The 13094-nt window shown below is 45.8% G+C and overlaps 1 protein-coding gene across 2 annotated transcripts in view; it reads right to left on the reverse strand.

The window, feature by feature from the left end:
• Nucleotides 1-13094, reverse strand: part of plcg1 (phospholipase C, gamma 1) — a 199421-nt gene that overhangs the window by 49857 nt on the left and 136470 nt on the right. For both annotated transcript variants that reach the window (XM_063041159.1, XM_063041158.1), the window contains exons 11-14: nt 8714-8799; nt 7675-7795; nt 5362-5530; nt 1429-1548 (exon numbers count right to left, since the gene is read on the reverse strand). In XM_063041159.1, the coding sequence (XP_062897229.1) occupies nt 1429-1548; nt 5362-5530; nt 7675-7795; nt 8714-8799 (496 nt within the window). The remainder of the gene's footprint in view (nt 1-1428; nt 1549-5361; nt 5531-7674; nt 7796-8713; nt 8800-13094) is intronic.

Genomic DNA, 13094 nt, shown 5'->3' on the forward strand with positions numbered 1-13094 from the left:
GCGGGCCAGAATTTTTAAAGGCACTGCACAATTTATCCATACCCTGGAACATCAGTGTGTCAAAGCCCCAGAGGCTGAAGTGGTTGGGTGCATCCCGTAACAAGTACCAGGGAAAAGCAATAACAGAGTGCAGAATAAAGTGTTACAGTTACAGAGAGAGTGCAGTGCAGGCAGACAATGAGGTACAAGCGCCATGATGAGGTAAAATGTGAGGTCAAATATTCAGGCACATCGAAGCCATGGTGGAGCATCGAGTGGAATGAACTCTACTGTACTGAAACAGGAATAATTCAGGAGGGGTTCACATTGCCTGATGCAGCTCTTTTATCATCCCCAAGTCCAAATTGGTAGATTAAATCAGATTCAGATTTATTTATCACATGTATAAAAAAATACAGCAACATTTTTCATTTACGTTAACTATCAACACAACCCAAGGATGTACTGGCGCCAGCCCGCAAGTGTCGCCACACATTCCGACACAAACATAATAAGCTCACAATCTTCGGCAAAATAACATGAGGTAAATTGTGAGGTCAAGAGATCATCGTTTTCGAGTAAGACGTCCATTCAACATACAAAAACCAGCAACAACAACAGCAGAACAAGTACGTTCCCACCTCCCCCTTCTCTCACGCGCGCACGCGCACACAAACACGGGCCTCCAACCCCGCGACAGGCCGCCTCCAGGCCTCTGACCGCCAATCCTAGCCCAGGCCTCGGACTTGCTAACCTCTGGATTTCAACCCCTGAACGTGCCAACCACAGGCCCCCCACCTCAGAACCTTCCAACTGGCCTCAGGCCTCCAATCCCAGGTCTAACTAACTCCAGGACATGCTGACCTCAGGGATCACTGGCCCTCATTCTCGTAGCACGTAGACTGTTTGAACGTCTGTCTTTGGGGATCATTAGCCCCCAGCCTAAGAGCAATCCGTCCTGAACATCAACCTCCGGCTCCTTCCCCTAACTCTCCGCCTTCTTCCCCTGACCCCTCACTCCCCTCATCCCTAAATCCTAACCTCATGCGTGTGTATTCACCATTATGCATACAACTTTATCACAATGACAATAGAAATTCAAGGGGCAACTGTAGGTGAACAATAAATTGACATCAACATCCACATTCCCATCACCATCACCCAGGACATGTCCTCTCCTCATCGCAACCATCAGGAAGGAGGTACAGAACCCTGAAGGCACACTCAGTGATTCAGGAACAGCTTTTCCTCTCTGCCATCTGGTTTCTGAATGGCCATTGAACCCATGAACACTACCTCACTACTTTTACATACCGTAATTCACGATTTTATTATTCTGTCTTGCATTGTACTGCTGCCGCACAGACAACACATTTCACAACACGTGCTGGTGATACTAAACCTGATTCTGACTCTGAACTGCTGTCAAAAGAGTAGATTGGGACTCACGTGATTGATTGGATCCTCAAGATACAAGATCCCATTCTTTATCGAGTTGCTGATGTCGTTCTCCGAGTACGCAGAGTTCGACACCTCCTCGTAAGCACTGCCCTCAGCCAGTTTTTTATGCTGCAAGAAAGAGAGGGACAGGAGCCATGATCAGAGCAAGAGCCTGGACTCAAAGATACAGGACAGGGATCCACAGGACAAGGCACGGCAAAATACTCAATATACAAGCATCTCTAAACACGCACAGATAAAGCACACAGCCCCGCCATACACTGAAGAGTGAAAATTAAGAAAAACTTACTCACTGCCCGTTATGCTGCTGCGTTTAGGGCAGCAATGAAGGTCCTCCATCTCTGGTGGTGTTCAGGGCTTCCTTCATCGTGTCAGTGACTCAGTTTCACTACTGTCAGTCATGCAAGCTCCAGGTAGAGACTCAGGAATACCGTCACACTCAGCTGTAGGAGGTTTCTTTATTGCTGCTTCTGAAACAATCTTGTTTGACCAGTCAGGGTTGCTACCCCTTAGCTGAGCCCCTGAATCCGGAGGATCAGTGGACCACTCTCAGTCTGACCTCTACCCATTGACCTGTTCGGCATGGGTGACCCTACCGCGCATAAAGCCCTGACTCCAGCCAACATAGCTCTCCAGGTCATTGAAGCACGCAAGCCTCTAAGCCACGACAAGGTTGTGATCCACTCGGAGAGTGAAAATTAAGGAAAAAGTTTAGATTTATTGGTCACATGTACATCGAAACATACAGTGAAATGTGTCATTTGAGTCAACGACCAACACAACCTGAGGATGTTGACATTCTATCTCCTACACACCTCAGGTCCAGGTTTCAAATGCAGGAATATGCCAAGGTCAGCCGACCTCCCCCCATGGGCAGATGATCCACCGAGCCTCAAACCAACTCAATCAGTCAAAAGCACACACTGTTCTGTTGGGATCACCCTACCTCCTTTAATTTGATCACCACACTTCCGTCACCAACACAGCATGTCCACAACTGAACAACACACACAAAATGCTGGAGGAACTCAGCAGGTCAGGCAGCTTCTATGGAAATGAATAAACAGTCAACATTTCAGGCCGAGACCCTTGATCCTAACTCGTATGTCTTGGGAATGCAGGAGGACACCTAAACAGTCACAGAGATTAACGTACAAACTTCTTACAGACACAGACAGTGGCAGGAATTGAACCTGGACTATGATACTGTAGAGTGACCCGGACTCAACTTCTGCCACTGCCTATGAGGAGTTTGTACGTTCTCCCCGTGACCCCATGGGTTTCCTCTGGGTGCTCCAGTTTCCTCCCACAGTCCAAAGATGTACCAGGATGGTGGGGTTAATTGATCATTGTAAATTGTCCCATAACTAGACTAGGGTTAAATTGGGGGATTGCTGGGTTTTGTAGCTCGAGGGCTGGAAGGGCCTATTCTGCACTGTTTCTCAATTAAAAAATATACAGAATATATTAAAAAAAAACCCATATATATATATAAAAGAGTGAACATCAAATCAATGAAGTTTTATAAAATCTGAGGACATTTTTGGGAAGTGCCTTTCATATTTCCCTTGCTTGAGGCCAGAACTTGAAAAACAACCTGCAGATGGTGAAAGCTGAAAATATTGGAAACAGTCAGCATCCATGGAAAGAGAATCAGTTAACCGACGTCAACGCTGCTTCTCTTCTTACAGACATTTCCTCAGATGCTGAACATAGAACAACATGGCACAGTGCAGGCCTTTTGGACCATAATGCTGTGCTGACCTTTTAACCAGCTCTAAGAGCAATCTAATGCAGGGTTCCCAACCTTTTTTATGTAGTGGACCAATACCATTCAACGATAGGTCCATGGACCCCATGTTGGGAACCTCTGAACCCTTACCTCACACATTTCCCGCCATTTTTCTTTCATCCGGGTGCCTACCTAGAGTCTCTTAAATGTCCCTAATGTATCTGCCTTAACACTTCTGGCAGCATGTTCCACCACGTTCTCTATAAAAAAATCTACCTGTGTACACACCCTATAATTTCCTCCAATATCTTTAACGTTATGCCCCCCCCCCCATCCCGTATTAGCCATTTCCGCCCTGGGAAAAGGGTCTCTGGCTGTCCACTTGAACTATACCTTTCATCATCTGGTCCACCTCTCCCAAGTCACCTCTCGCCTTCATTCGCTCCAAAGAGAAAATCCCTAGCTCACTCAAACTATCCTCATAAGACCTGCTCTCTAATCCAGGCAGCATCCTGGTAGATCTCCTCTGCACCCTCTCTAAAGCTTCCATATCCTTCCTATAATGAGGTGACCAGAATTGAACACAGTGAACATCTGGGTGCAGTTTTAAAAGTTAATTTTTAATTACCTAAAACCCTGACTAGCTCTGCCTTAAATATTTCTACAAGCATTGAGTTCAGATCAAAGTCAGACTTGGTCTAAATCCGTGTTTGCATTGAAGTTGTCCCTCTGTGGCTTCGAACCATTTGTTGATAGGAACAGCTACCACATCCTTTCTAATGACTAGAACTGGATGCATTTATCAACAAACACGAGGAATTCTGCAGATGCTGGAAATTCGAGCAACACACATCAAAGTTGCTGGTGAACGCAGCAGGCCAGGCAGCATCTCTAGGAAGAGGTACAGTCGACGTTTCGGGCCGAGACCCTTCGTCAGGACTAACTGAACGAAGAGCTAGTAAGAGATTTGAAAGTGGGAGGGGGAGGGGGAGAACTCCCGTCGAAGGGAAGATTTAAACTTCTTCAGTGTAGGCATCACGGAAGAGGCTTTGCAGTAGTGAACTTTACTGTACCTCTTCCTAGAGATGCTGCCTGGCCTGCTGCGTTCACCAGCAACTTTGATGTGTGTTGCTTGAATTTCCAGCATCTGCAGAATTCCTCGTGTTTACGTTTTTAAATTCACTACTGCGAAGCCTCTTCCATGATGCCTACACTGAAGAAGTTTAAATCTTCTCTTCGACGGGAGTTCTCCCCCTCCCCCTCCCACTTTCAAATCTCTTACTAGCTCTTCCTTCAGTTAGTCCTGACGAAGGGTTTTGGCCCGAAATGTCGACTGTACCTCTTCCTAGAGATGCTGCCTGACCTGATGCGTTCACCAGCAACTTTGATGTGTGTTGCATTTATCAACATCTGCTTTGAATCTGTATCCCATCAGCATTGGTTGTCAAAACTGTTTTTCCCAGAGAGTAGTGAATCTGTGGAATTCTCTGCCCAGGGAAGCAACTGAGGCTTCTTCACTAAATATATTTAAGATACAGTTAGATACTGTAGTAGGGGAATTAAGGGTTATGAGGAAAAGGCAGGTAGATGGAGCTGAGTTTACGGACTGATCAGCCATGACCTTATTGAATGGCGGGGCAGGCTCGATGGGCCGGATGGCCTGCTCCTGCTCCTATTTCTTATGTTCTTATGTTCTACCACCACATTGATAGAATGGACACCCAGTGTCTTTTTTCCCAGAGAGGAGATGCTAATACGTGAGGGCATAATTTTAAGGTGATTGGAGGAAAGTATAAGGGGGTGTCAGAGTTAGGTTGTTTTTAAACAGAGGATGGTGGGTGTGTGGAATGTGCTGCCAGGGGAGTCGGCAGAGGCAGAGACATTACAGAAACTCTTAGCTCGGCACAGGGATGAAAAGAAAATGGAGGGCTATGCAAAATGGAAGTGTTAGACTAATCAAGTAGTTAAAAGGTTGATACAACATCATGGGATGAGGGATCTGTACTGGGCTGTATTATTCTATGTTCACAGTAAAGATGCACTGTTTATACACCTCTTAATAACTATTTCTTTCCTCTTGATGCCAATATCTCCAGTTTCTCATTCTTGCAGACATTCTCCTAAATCTCTTCTGTACCTTGTCTGAATGGATCAAAGCAAACAGCAAGGATCAAAGACAATCTGCTGACCTTAATCAGGAATTTTCTCCTAAGCTGATTGGGTGACGGGAGTCCATCTGCAGAGACGTCAACTGGTTTGGTGAGCAGCATGTCGCCGAAAACCTTCTTGAAAGCATTAGCCATGTTTCGCTGTTGAACGATACTGCAGTGGTCTTCGATGGACAGGATTACAGGATACCTGCCGAGAGACAGAAGGTAAGATTAATGTTCTAAGGGCTGGGTGGGAGGCAGAATCCCCAGGTTAGATAATTGGGGACGGTGATGCCTCAGGTGACTCTGAGCATGGCCTCATCTGACACTAATGCTGTTGCTACTGAATCCAACACTGGTGTCAATATGAATGCACACAGACCTCAGCCACAAGACGTCCATCACATTGATGCTGTGAAGAATTTAAGGGGAACAGAATGATTCACTACCCCTGCTGCTAGTTTCACCATTTTGCGAGTAATTACTCTGTTTGTTTCAAAGGCTGTCAGATCTCAATGCTGAAAAGCTGGACACAGGAGTAGGCAACAAACTCGCTATGGAAGCAACTGGATTCCCCCACTGTCTAGGCCAAGCTCTCTTCTCTCTACTACCATCAGGTAGGAGGTACAGAAGCCTTAGGTCCCACATTATCAGGTTCAGGAACAGTTACTACCCTACAAACATCAGGCTCCTTAAGTTGTGGATAACTTCACTCACCCCTACTCTGAACAATTCCACAATCTACAGACTCACTTTCAAGGACTCCTTGCAAATTATGTGCTCAGTACTTTTTTTCCCACAGAGCTAGTCTTCTTTGCACATTGGTCGTTTGCTAGTCTTTGTCTATTTATGTACAGTTTTTCTTAAAATCCTATTGTATTTCTTTTCTTTTTTCTTGTAAGTGCCTGCAAGTTATTATATGGAAACATTAATGTACTTTGATATTAAATCTACTTTGAACATTGATGCTGGCATTCTGTGATGGCACAACACAGGTGACAGAGCTACCTCTGAATGTCTGTAGACTCTCACACACAGTCTCGGCGTCATCCCTTCACACTGGATGCTTAAAATCTGGAGTTGGGCCAAATAGGATGCTTAAAAAAAACTGTGCTAATCTCTCTGCAGAAACTGCAGTGAGAGTACCAGCCTGAACATTCAAGAGCAGCTGCCACCAGAGGTATTGGACAGAAGGACATCTGTTGTTCACATGACTAATAAATGTGTAGACTGGCATATAAATGAAAGGTGTTGATAGATTGGACACAGAGAGGATGTTTCCAATAATGAGAGAGTCTAGGACCAAAGGGTACAGCCTCAGAATTGGGTTGAAGAAGGGTCTCTGCATGAAACAGTTATTCATTTCCATAGATGCTGCCTGACCTGCTGAGTTCCTCCGGCATTTTGCATCCTCAGAATAGATGGATATTCATTTAGAACAGAGATCAGGAGAAATTTCTTTAACCAGAGGGTAATGAATCTGTGGAATTCATTGCCACAGATGGCTGTGAAGGTCAAGTCACTGGGTATACTTAAATAGGTTCTTGAATAATAAGGGTGTCAAAGGTTATGGGGAGAAGGCAGGAGAATAGGGTTGAGAGGGAAAATAGACTCAGTGGCCACTTTAATAGGTACAACTGTACACCTGCTCATTAATGCAAATATCTAATTAGTCAATCATGTGGCAGCAACTAAATGCAAAAAAACATGCAGACATGGTCAAGAGGTTCAGTTGTTGTTCAGACTAAACATCAGAGTAGGGAAGAGAAGTGACCTAAGTGACTCTAACAGTAGAATGATTGTTGGTTCCAGATGAAGTGGATGGAGTATCTCAGAAACTGCTGATCTCCTGGGATTTTCACGCACAACAGCCTCTAGAGTTTACAGAGAATGGTGCGAAAAACTGCACTGAGTGGCAGTTCTGTGGGCCAAAGTGCCTTGTTAATGAAAGAGGTCAGAGGAGAATGGACAGACTGGCTCAAACTGACAGGAAGGCGACAGTAAGCCATATAACTGACCGTTACAACAGTGGGGTGCAGAACAGCATTTTGAAACACACAATACATAAACTTTGAAGAGGATGGGCTACAGTTGTAGAAGACCATGCCAAGTTCCACTGCTATACCTAATAAAATGGCCACTGAATGTAAATTAACCATGATCAAATGGCGGAGCAGACTCGTTGTCCAAATGGCCCAATTTTGCTCCTATGTCTTAAGTTTTATAGCTTTATTCACGTTCTCAGTATTATGTATGTATTTTATTTTAAATTTGTTAACTTTGTCTTCTTTTGGCCAATTCTGTGTCTGCTCAATGGAGATTATCAAAAGTACTAAGGAAAGAGCATCTTACTCTGAAGTCACAAACGCATGCTCCTTGATTGTAGTCAGAACATCGTTAAATTTGATTTTTGAAGTCAGTGTGTGACCGTGGTAAATAACTGGCATTCCCTCAGGTCCGTCCCAGCAGTCCACTGTAAGAGAGTCACAACAGGTTCATCATGAGACTGGGACATGGGAGCAGAATTAGGCCATTCACCCCATCCAGACAACAGGAAATCAAGTCTGTGCCAGCCAGCAAGCAGGATGTTTTACACCAGTCATACTCTAATCCATGTTATTCTCCCCACACTCACATTAACTCCTCACCCAGACCATTCCACACACCTACACACCAGGGGTAATTAACTTACCAACCCACAAGTCCTTGGGACGTGGGAATAAACTAGAGCACCCAGGAGGGAGAATGTGTAAATGCCATACAAACAGTCCCAGATTTCAGGATTAAACCCAGGGAGGCTGCAGATACCAGATTTCTGTCCCATCAACCATCTTGTACACCTGCACCCTTCCTGACCCCCAGGGTTGTATTGGCATTCTTCATCTTCATCGGTCTAAGACCACCTTGTGCCTCCTATTCCCCCTCTCTCCCAAAGGGGCTGGCTCCAGTTATTGTCCAATTGCCCATCCAACGAGTCAGCTTTCACATTTAGTTCTGTGAGGAGGAAAAAGAATTTTTGGGGCGGCATGGTAGTGTAACGTTTAGCATAACTCTATTAAAGGACCTGCTACCCAAGTTCACTTGGCTATTGTCTGTAAGGAGTCTGTACGTTCTCCCTTTGACTGGGTAGGTTTCCTCCAGTTTCCTCCCTCATTCCAAAGACATACGGATTAGTAAGTTAATTGTTGACATGGGTGTAATTGGATGGTGTGGGTTTGTTGGGCCAGAAGCGCAGTATCTCGAAATCAGGAGTTCCCAACCTTTTTTATGCAGTGGGCCGCTACCATTAACCATCAACCGAGGGGCCCGTGCACCCCAGGCTGGGAAGCTCGGCTCTGAATGAAATAAATAAAACAATTTGTATAGATTGATAGCAGGCAGTCTGACTCACGTTCAATACATCGGCAGCCCATTCTCAAGCAGCGAGCGTAAGCTTCCAGCGAAGACTCGCTGGAAAACTGGTCCCCGGTCAGGTAACTGAAATGAGAGGTGAGAGTCAGAGATGGCAGCTCCAGGCACACGGGGCCATGGAGGGAGGAAAGTTCACGTTAACCATCCCGACAGCACAGAGGCGGAGCAAACCACAAGTTACATCTTACTTGTTCAATGTGGCGCTTTCACAAATGGACAACCTAAATGCTCATCTCGGCAACTGAAGTTGATCAAGGCTTTTAAATTTCACAGACTCTTTCTCCGCTTACACCATTGACTTAGCACACTAGATTTCCCACTTTTCTAGCTCTGTTGAAGGGTCCTTGACCCTTTTCTCTCCCCATTGACCTTCAAGGTTTAATCGACATGGTTAGTGGATTGGGCTCTGTACTTCGTGTTATGATGTGTTTCTGTTTCTGGTTGCTCCTTTTTTTGTCGCTATTTTGTGCGGTTTTGATCGGGGCGGCCTGGTACATGGGACAATAATAAACCAATGTCAATACCCAAGTAGCATCCTAGAGAATCTCCTCCACATCCTCTCCAGTGCAATCTGCATCCTTACAGCATAGCAAACGGAACTGCACAGAATATTACAGCTGTGGCCTAACCAACAGGAAGTCACCGCTCGAGCAGCCAAAACCTTTCTGACTACACTCTTGTCTCGAGTGCTTCAGAAGTGTCACGTAGGCGCAGAGCAAGAACGACAACGAAGCAACACGATTTAACATTTTTACTGTGTCGTGTTACCCACAACGAACCGGGCCCGCTGAGACGAGAACCTGTACTCTCGAAAGCCCGCACCAGAAGAGAGAAAGAGCCTCCGGCATGCAACAGGAACAACTGATTCACCACATCAGCTGCAGGGTGCACTCAGCACATTCTTGCCATTGGTCCGATATGGTTCAAGAGACTCCTTTCTCAGAGGAGTGCAGGCAGCCAGGCAGTAATTTCTACGCGACTATTTCCAAATTAGTCGTCAGCCACCTCCATCTGAGCCAAGGGTTTGGAAACATTTTATTCACCTCTCTAACCTCGTAACTCTTTTCCTGCCCCACTCCTCTCCTTTCTCAGATGGTCAACTCTCCTCTCTGATCACATTTCTTGTTCTCCAGCCCTTTGCCTTTTCCACCTATCATCTCCCAGCTTCTTACTTCATCCACCCCTCCACCACCTTATAGCTTGTCCTCCTTCTCCTCCCCCCACCTTTTTATTCTGGCATCTTCTCCCTTCCTTTCCAGTCCTAATGAAGGGTCTCAGCCCAAAACGTTGACTGTTTATTCATTTCCACAGATGCTGCCTGACCTGCTGAGTTCCTCCAGCATCTTGTGTATGTTGCTTTGGAAACTTTTGCCTTTCTCTGTCCCAGAGAGGTGTGGATTCTCAGGTTGTTGAAAATATCGAAGGATGAAATCAAAAGAAATTAGAACACACAGGGGTGCCACGGTAACGTAGCGGCTAGTGCGACGCTATTACAGCTCAGGGCATCAGAGCTCGGAGTTCAATTCGAGCGCTGTCTGTAAGAAGTTTCTACGTTCTCCCTGTGACCATGTGGGTTTCCTCTGGGTTTCCTGGTTTCCTCCCACAGTCCAGAGTCAGGTCAAGTCAAGTTCATTTTCATTTAACAATATACATGTATACTGTCAAACAAGACTGCGTTTTTCCGGACCAGGGCGTAAGGCAGTGTAGTATGCAAAATATGGTTCCAAGGTTGTCAAGCCGAGGAGTGGTAGTGGGAACAAGCTCCCACTACCTAAAAGTTCTCCTCATGGCATGCGCCTCAAATAGCCTCTGACAACCAAGCCCAACTCCTGGCCTTCTCATGTGGCTTAGCCTCTAAGCCCAGCGGAACTGTTTCTACTGACAAGAGAAGGGGCGAAGGCGGGTCCTGGTGCCTTAAAACCAGTGCTTCGGGTAGATGGAGCTTGTCAGCCTGGGAAGGCAGTCCATCTAAGAGAGGGGAGACTCTAGATTTCAAACCTCCGCTGCCTTGTGGCCAAACCTCATGGGAAAGGTTTTGGGAGTAAATCCTGAGGACAAATATGGAGCTGGAGTCCCTAAGGCAGTCTGACGTTGCCTTCAACCTCGTTCTGGCAACTCCTGCGACGACCCTGTGCCAAGCTGTATCGGCCCTTGCCCTTCCCTTGGTCAACATCGGTGTTGTGGAGAGGGGAGACTTCCAGCATGGGCAACTGCCGGTCTTCCATACAACCTTGCCCAGGCCTGCGCTCTGGAGAAAATCCAGGTGCAGATCCATGGTCTCGCGAGACTAACAGATGCCACCACCAGATGCATAACACACATAACACTTAGAAAGATGAAATTTACAGATGGATTACACATAAACAAACAAACTGAAGTGCATAAATTAAATATTGTGAAGTACTGAACAAATTAAGATGCAGCAGGTGGTTCAGAAGTCTAATGGTCTGAGGGAAGAAAACGCTCCCTGTCCTGAACGTTCTTGTTTTTATGCATCAGAGTCTCCTGCTTGATGGTAGAAAGTCAAAGAGGATGCTAGATGGATGGGTGGGATCGTTAATAATCCTGGTTAGTAGGTTAATTGGTCATTTTAAATTGCCTGGTGTTTAGGCTAGGGTTAAACAGCTGAGTTGCTGGATGATGCGGCTCCCAGAGAAGGAAGAGCCTGTTACCACTCTGTATCTCTGAATAAAATTAAATATGAAGGTAGGCAGCAGGACAAAGGGAAATGGTGCTGAGCGAAAGGATGAGGGAGCAGGCAGTCAATCTGCACATCCGCAGCTGTGTAAGCTTAAAACACTTGACAGGATAAACTGTTCGCAGGTGTTCAATTGAAACAGCTACTTCCTATCTACCTTTGGACCTTGGAACATGTTGCTGGACTTCCATCCAGAGCCTTATCAGTACACAGGATGTACGCAACAGGTGCAGTGCCCAAGAGCCAGAGCTAATCTGTGGATCCGGCCCCAGGCAGCTTCAAGAACCACTGAACCCATGAGCCACGTACCCCAGTTGTCCCACAGCTGCCCATTGAAGCATTTCCCACACTCCTTATAAACTCACCAAGGCCCCATTCCCATGCTCCCTGTCTCTATCTCCTCTTTAAATTCACCAGCAACTTGCTCCCAAGCTCCCTTCAAACTCACTGAGGACCAGGGTTGCCAACTTTCTCACTCCCAAATAAGGGACAAAAGTAGCAGTCAAATACGGGACACTCGTGTTTACCCCGAGAAAGACTACCGTGACGCCTTGTGCGGGCACCTGTGTGCACGTGCGTGTACGTGCCAATTCTTTTCTGCAAATCGGTTTTGGCTTAATCTTCCTGATTCTATTAAGTGAAACTACACCGTACATACATTATTAGGCTGTGTATTTATGGTATCATTCCTGCTTTTACTATATGTTAGTGTTATTTTAGGTTTAATGTGTTATTTGGTATGATTTGGTAGGTTTTTTTGGGTCTGGGAACGCTCAAAAATTTTTCCCATATAAATTAATCGTAATTGCTTCTTCGCTTTACACCATTTCAGCTTACGAACGGTTTCATAGGAAAGCTCTACCTTAGCGGGGGAAATACAGGACAAGGGCGGTCCCGAATGGGACAAACCAATTTAGCCCAATATATGGGATGTCCCGGCAAATAAGGGACAGTTGTCAACCCTACTGAGGACCCTCCTCCCCACATTTCCTATAAACACACTGTGCTCCAATCAAACACTCCCTTTAAACTCAACACGGTGCTGTTCCCAAACTTAGTGGGCCCTGTTCCCTCACAACCTTTAAACTTACCAAAGCCCTATTTCCCATATTCTCTACTAACTCACTGGGGCCCATTTCCAACTCTCTTTAAACTCATAGTCTTATTTCTCACACTCCGTTCAGACTCAACAATGCCCCAATCAAACAGTCCCTGTAAGCTCAACACGGCCCTGTTTCCAAATTCAAGTGGGCCTTGTTCCTTCGCAGCCTTTAAACTCACTAGGGCCCTGTCTCCCATGCTCTCTTTAAACTCCCCAGGTTTTGCCTCCTGCATTCACCTTGGTTCACTAGAAAATTTATTGCACCACAGTGCAGCATCCAACCTGGAACTGACCGTGTGTTGGTGTATTAACCAATGAGCTGGAAAATCTGCCAGAGCAGCTCCACTAGAGTCCCAGCATGCTTAATTATCAGAGTTCCTCACCCACACTGTTAATGTAACAATTTGGAATACTGTAGCCTTACATATGGCATGGATGTCACTGGCTAGACAACAACTTATTGCTCAATATTAATTGAAATGAATGGGTCACGGTCATAGAACACTATAGTACAGAAACAGGTCCATCAGCCCATCTTGTCCATGCCTAACCATGCAGCTG

The sequence above is a fragment of the Mobula hypostoma genome, chromosome 2 (assembly GCF_963921235.1).
Source record: "Mobula hypostoma chromosome 2, sMobHyp1.1, whole genome shotgun sequence".
NCBI classification, from domain to species: domain Eukaryota; kingdom Metazoa; phylum Chordata; class Chondrichthyes; order Myliobatiformes; family Myliobatidae; genus Mobula; species Mobula hypostoma.